General features: G+C 40.5%; 1 protein-coding gene across 1 annotated transcript in view; it reads right to left on the reverse strand.

The window, feature by feature from the left end:
* The window catches only part of LOC119411766 (membrane-associated guanylate kinase, WW and PDZ domain-containing protein 3), a gene marked incomplete in the record, with an annotated part of 451,370 nt that extends 449,865 nt beyond the window's left edge, over window positions 1-1,505 (reverse strand). The window contains 1 exon segment of the mRNA XM_037678691.1: window positions 476-1,505. Coding sequence (XP_037534619.1) covers window positions 476-782 — 307 coding nt within the window.
* Between the last annotated feature and the right edge of the window lie 5,462 nt (window positions 1,506-6,967).

Below are 6,967 nucleotides of genomic sequence, written 5' to 3' on the forward strand. Positions count from 1 at the left end.
GTATGTATATATATATATATATATATATATATATATATATATGTATGTATGTGTGTGTGTGTGTGTGTGTGTGTGTGTGTGTGTATCTGCACTGATTATACCCAGAACTGTATTTGTCATGTACCCAGAATGTATGTCATCCAGTTGCTCACTTCCTGAACTGTTGCTCCAACAAAAGCTGCTGAGTTTTTCAAAAGATGCAAATGATTTAAGCTGTTCATGTGTTCGTATTCCAAAATCATCCAACTCCATGTCTCATGACTTTTCAATGAGTACATTGAACACAAACTGGTTTGGAACAGGTTTGTTGGCAGACCTTTGAGAAAATGGATCAGAATCAAGAGGTTTGGACACGTCCTGTGGGATGTTCTGACCAGTGGACGCCCATCAGAGCGCAGGTGACCCAACAACAGCAGAGATTAGAAGAGTAGGGGGTGGGTTGTGTGTGGTAAGGGAGGAAAGGGGGGGGACGCACCTGGTTTGACAGTCTTCAAGCGAACCGGCTCCCGAAAATGTCTGATGACAGCCAGGGTGTCGCGGTTTGTAAGTCCACTGACGGGCGTGCCGTTGACCTCCAGCAAGACGTCTCCATAGTAGGGCAACTTCCCGACGTGACACACCAGCACGTCCAGCTTCATCTGGCCGATGTAGGGGAACTGGCCCACCTCCGCTCCCCCCAGGATCTCCACCACCGAGCCAAAGTCCCCCAGGTTCCCCCAGGACACGGCGCACTCCACCACCTTATGGGACCAGTGTTTCTTCTTCTTCAGTGTCCTGGACATGGTCGCTCTGTCAGAGAGTCAAGTCTTATTTAAAATATTTTTATTTTATATATATATATATATATATATATATATTATTTTTTTTTTTTTTTATTTTTTTTTTGTTCTTAGAACGTTAAATAAACTGGAGGCGACCCCAGGAGCTCCCTGCTGGGAATCTCATCCTCTTCACATTTACTGGGGCAGATTTTCACCTGATGCTGAGGTCTGTTCGTACCTGGAGCTTCCTTCCTGGCTGTGCGCGCGTTATTAATGATAATAATAATCCCGAGCGCTTCTTCTTGTGCGTAGAGCGCAGTTGAGTTGACGGCGGTTGGAAAACGAGACAATCAAGTCTCTCCCATCGCTGCCTCCCTCCAGAGCCGGCCGAGTCCACGCAGTATGATCAAAACACGGGCGGAACGTCTGCCTCCGTGCGCAGCGGCGCTTGGAGCGTCTGAAACGCGGCGCGTCCGGGAGAATCCCTCATACCTGCGCGCATGCAGGCGGCTGGAAACGTGACGTCCACCGGTCCACTGGTCACGCAGCTGAGATCCACCCAGTTGTGGCTGAGCGGAGAAACATCTGGCAGCGTTCGTGCGTGTGCCACAGGTCTGAGCGCACCTGGCGCCGCAGACATAGATGTAGTCCAGCTTCGAACCGCCCCCTCTGTACGCGGCGGCACGAGACTTCTAGATTCTCCTGCTGGCTCCATCACCCGGCGTGAGGTGGTATCATCACGCAACGCTCACTCATTTGTTGTCGAGCACCCCGTCAAAAAAAAAAAAAAAAAAATATCTGGAAAGTATTTAAATTTCATGAATATTCACCCGGTTGGACTTTGTGTGATCATGAAAAACGTGCCCAAATATCAGATTGTCTAAAAACATTAGGGTTAATCCTGATATTAGACGTGCAAAACAAATCACACCCATTTAGAAAAACTGGGGAGACGTAAATCCTGGAGGTTATAAGTGTCGACACAGCGCCCCCTACTGGTTAGATTACAGAACTGACAAGAGTTCAAATCTGAACCGTTCATGCATCATCTGTTATAAAGTCTATTAAAGTCTGTAGTACGTTGTTTAAATAACTAACAAGAGATTTATATAAAAACATTTATGTGCATTTAATCAAGAGCACCACTAAAGGGAGGACAAAGGGGACAATAGCCCTTTGTAAATTTGATGGATTTTGATCGTCCATCATCTTTACCCACTTTTCAGGTCGCGGGGGTCACTGGTGCCCATATCCAGCAGTCACTGCGAGAGAGGTGGGGGACACCATGGACAGGTCTCCACTCCATCACAGGGACGCATAGAGACAAACGAGACAAACAACCATTTACACTCTCACTCACACCTAGGGACAATTTAGAGTTACCAGTCAGCCTAACATGCATGTTTTTAGTGGAAGCCAGAGTACCCAGAGAAAACCCACGCATGCACGGAGAGAACATGCAAACTCCACCCAGAAAGGCCCCCAACTGGGCTCTGAACCATGCGACCTTCTAGCTGAGCGGCGGCAGCTCTATCAACTGCGCGACCGTGCTGAGTGATCAATCTTTCAGAAAATAATCATCAGATGCAACATCTGCAACCAACTAACTTCTGGAGTCAGTGGGATTCAAAATGGCTTCCACAGCTATTTAAACTTAGCAAACACAAAAAGGCTACAACTTAATACATTTTACAGGTGAGCTCAAATTTGATGTGGTAACTGCTGTGGGAAGTATGGGCACAGAGAGTGCTGCAGCACCGTGATGAGGACATGCATATAAAAATACTTAGTTAAATAGTTAATGACAAAATAAATGAATAACAGATCTTGTTTATAATGCATGTGTTTAAATTTGGTTACATTTTAATTTGCTTTAATTCGCTTGTGTTTAAATCTCATTAATTTATTACTGAGTTTTGTAAATCGCTTAGATGCCAACACAGTTATTGAATATTGGTTAGCAAAATTTTACAATCATAAAACCAAAAATGGGCAGAATAACATTAGGATATGATTTTAACTTGTTTGTCCAAAACATACAGCATGTTTTAATGTTCATATTTAAGAAGTGTGTGTTTTGGTTTTCTTCATGTGGGTGTTTAGCTTCCCGATGATTCACACGTTCAGAGAACCCCCTAAATGAAACACATTCCCACATGTGAAAGCTTTTTGTGTAAAGCTTTGCAAAGCGTCAGGTGAGGAAAGGCTGGTTTCACTTGTGAATTTGAACCAAAGACAAGAGATGGTCAGCACGGTGGTGAAGCTGGTAGAGCTGCCGCCTCTCCACGAGAAGGTTGTCAGATTGAATCCCAGCCAGGGGACCACTCTAGTTGGAGTTTGCATGTTCTCTTCATGTATGCTTGTGTTTTCTCCAGGTACTCTGGTTTCCAAAAACATGCATGTTAGGCTGATTGGTAACTCTAAATTGTCCCTAGGTGTGAGTGAGAGAGTGAATGGTTGTTTGTCTCTATGTGTCCCTGTGATGGACCAGAGACCTGTCCATGGTGTCCCCTGCCTCTCGCAAAGTGATGGCTGGACATGGGCACCAGAGACCGCCGTGACCTGAAAAGGAAGAAGTGGGAATGATGGATGGATGGATGGATGGATGGATGGATAAATGGTGAACTTCGATGATATCAGTTGTGACTGTGCTTTTTTCATTCAGTAATATCAACTGTAAAGGGAAAAATAAATGACACAAGCTTAAATAAGAAGGCGATGCTTTAACTCTGACATATTTAGATTTTTAACATTATTATTATTATGAACAGCTTATGTGACAACCGCCTAAAGCTCCTGACATTGTTACACCAACGCAGCCACCTCTTTGAAAATCACATTGACTGATTAATGCATAACATACAATTTGTGGAAAAAAATCTACATAAATAATACATTTCTTAATTCCATTAAAACATTTTTAAACTACCAAAATAATATATTTTTACATTACACATACTCAAAACCTTTTCAATAATTATGACACTCAAAATAACTTCTGTGATCTTAACATGACTTGTTTATCTTCTAGTTCATCAGTTGCCTGACATCCAAGTTACATTATGGAGCTGAATTATTTATATCAACATTTAGAAAATACTGAACAAAAACAGTTAAATGCTAATGATAGTGAGCCTCACAAATTGCCTTAGGTCACTCTTTGTTCTTTGACCTGTGAAGCTGTCAAACTGCATTAAATTACTCTTAAGAAGATTTAAATAATCACAAGGAGCTGTAGAAGTGACCTTTCATTCAGGGGAATCTGCTTTCCCACCACCACTCCACTGCCTCAGTGCAGCTTCTGCATAAACTCATAAATTAACATAAATCTGTGCGTTTGTTGGAGCCAAACTGCAACACTCGGTTTGTTCCTGTAATTGATTTTATGCACATATCCTGATGACAAACTGCACAATACTATAGAAGTTATGCAACGTTTGGGCTGCTCAGGTTTATTCTCATTCATTTACCTTCAGGGAGAACTAGTGTTTTCACAGCATGATGTAATTTATAGTTTGACATGAAGCTGTTTATTTTCAGCTAAAAGCCTCACAGGAAAACGTCCTCTGTGGAGAAGCAGCAGTCGCTCATGTGTTCTGGATTGTGACCCGTTGGGAGTTTGAGTTTAAATAACCACCTGGGACATTTGGCTGGATAATTCATGGGCTTGTTGGGCTGATTAATAAAGCCATCGGGCCTTTGATGGCAGGCAGAGAGCGCAGCAGACTGTACACTTTAAAAGACCGTCAGGTTTAACCTCTATACTTGCTCCCCTGGGATTTGTCTGGGTTTACGTAAAATGGTCTTGATTGAGATTTTTTCTCTTGGCTTCACGGTCAAGTGTTTTAAAACCCACGTTTTGTTGGCCGTGCGCTGATTTGACATGACTAAATCCAGATTAGCACTGGCTTGGCTTTTTAAAATCATTCCACGCTGTACAAAGAAATGTTTTTAAGATGGCTGTGTTGTAATTATTTGTAAACCTAAAGAAAATCCTAAAAGCACACGCTGTCATTTTTCAAACAATGTCAGAGACATGACGCTGGTTTTTAACATTTGCAAAAACACCAAAGTCCATGCTCAATAATCCAGGTATAAAATCCAACAATTTTCAGTCAGGTCACCTGGACGGTTTCTTTGAAGTTCACCATCTCCTATTTTATACCTTTGCGTGTGGACTTAGGTGTTTTGAAGCAGTTTGACATGATTGTCGACAAGGGAGAGGGTAGGCACTGGAGGAGGGGGCGTGCCCCAGAGACCAAACGTTTTTTTCTACTTTGGAGTAAGGTGTTGGGGGAGCAGTAGCTTTGTTTGATGTTTCCTCAAACTGATGAAGCCTTCTGGATGGAGGGTGAAACATCTCAGCACAAAAAAAAAAAAGAAACCATCCAGATGACCTGACTGAACATTGTTGGATTTACAAAAACAATTAAAGCTTGTGCACCAATAAAACTTCTACTCAGAAACAAAACAGACTTTTTGGAGTCGAAGCAAACGGTGACAACTTGTGTTTATTGTTTGAATGGCTATGTAACAAAAAGGCTCTTTAGACATGCTTTACATAATGTACAAAAAATAAGGTCCAAAACGTAATAAAAATAATATTAAAGGCAAACTTCAACAGCACAAATACAGCAGCATTGCAGCCGGAGCAATTACTGCTAAACTTTGGTTTAAAGTCAAGATGGAGGTTTCAGAGAAAAAAAAAATGCTCAGAGGCTATTCTAATATTACTAAAAAATAATTTAAAACAAATGAATAAATGTTAGCCCAACAGATCGTACTGTAGATAGTTTAGGATGATTTTTGACTGTTTTCATGTGATACAAAACAAAAAAAAGCTTGAAATTTACATTTCAGAAAAAAAGAGACAAGAACATAAAACAAACAAAACAAAAAAAAATTGAAAGTCGAGCTTAGATTTTAACCGTCTTAAAAACCAGCTAGTCTTTGTCTTTGACACAAATATGTAATTTGGGAGTGGGGAGGGAGATAAATAAATAACAGGTTTGGAATGAGCTGGAAACAAACATCCATCAAAATGTGAAAACTGGTCCAAATCAAAAAGGGAGCTGGAGGTCTACGAATGACGTTTCAGGAAATTTGGAACAATTGCTGATAATATTCTGAGGGTTAACCTTTAACCTTTCAGCATATCAGGTTTAAAATCTGTTACATGAGTAGATTACACTTTGATGCTTAACCTGACTGAAAAGATCAAATAAACTCTATCATGTGGGAGAAACTGACGTGTTAAAACTTACCTAACAATTTATTAAACTTTGGTAAAACTGTTTAAAAGCAGTGGTTCTCAAACTGAGGTCCCTGGATCCCCCGGGGAGGGTCGGCAAGCAGATGTTTGGGGGTCCTTAAAAAACATGTTAAAATACACCAAAATGCAGGAAATCACATCTACTTTATTCAAAATTTTCTGGGGGAGGAGACCCAGACCTCTCCCCCTCTGCCCACTATTTGCGTTCCAGCATGGATCGGTTTACAGATGAAGCCCTGATACTTGGTCTGTCTACTGCTGATTCTGATCAGTTTGCTGTAAAGAGTTTTATGTAATAATTTGAAGTATCAATACATTTATGTTCTATATGCGAATAGGTAAAGTTTTAAAGTGGTTTTTGATTCTGTTAATTTTCTCAAAACTGTAATTTTTGAACGTTGAAATTAAAAATGTTAACTGTGTCGTGAATGAAAAATACCCCATGTTTAAAAGTATATAAATTGTATTAACACTATTAAAGAACAGGTCTGAAGTATTTACGTTATACAAATATTTCCATTGCATTAAAGAGACAAATTGAAGACATTTATGTAATAAACATGAGGGTTATGAGGGGGTCCCTGAACCCAAAAGTTTGAGAACCCCTGGTTTAAAGAACCAGGCGTTTTGTGTAAAACAGTCTGATGTTTTAGTTTGAGTCAATGATCATTCAGGAAAAGTTGATCTGAGATGTTTTAAATGCTGTACACGTGAAGGGACACAGAAACTCCATCAAATAGCAGCACACGGGTGTATCTGAATGCATTCACTTTAAATGAAATTCACGAATATAACTTAGGGGTCAGTTTTTTTAAACACAAGATCTAAACAAGCTTTATCACATCCAAGCAAATCTTAAGTGCAATAATAATTAAAAAAAGGTTTTCAGGACAACTCACAGAAATGCCCCTTTCTTTTGTCAGATGTCCCTACA

Source organism: Nematolebias whitei, chromosome 7 (genome assembly GCF_014905685.2).
Source record: "Nematolebias whitei isolate Nwh7 chromosome 7, NemWhi1, whole genome shotgun sequence".
Taxonomy (NCBI): Eukaryota; Metazoa; Chordata; class Actinopteri; order Cyprinodontiformes; family Rivulidae; genus Nematolebias; species Nematolebias whitei.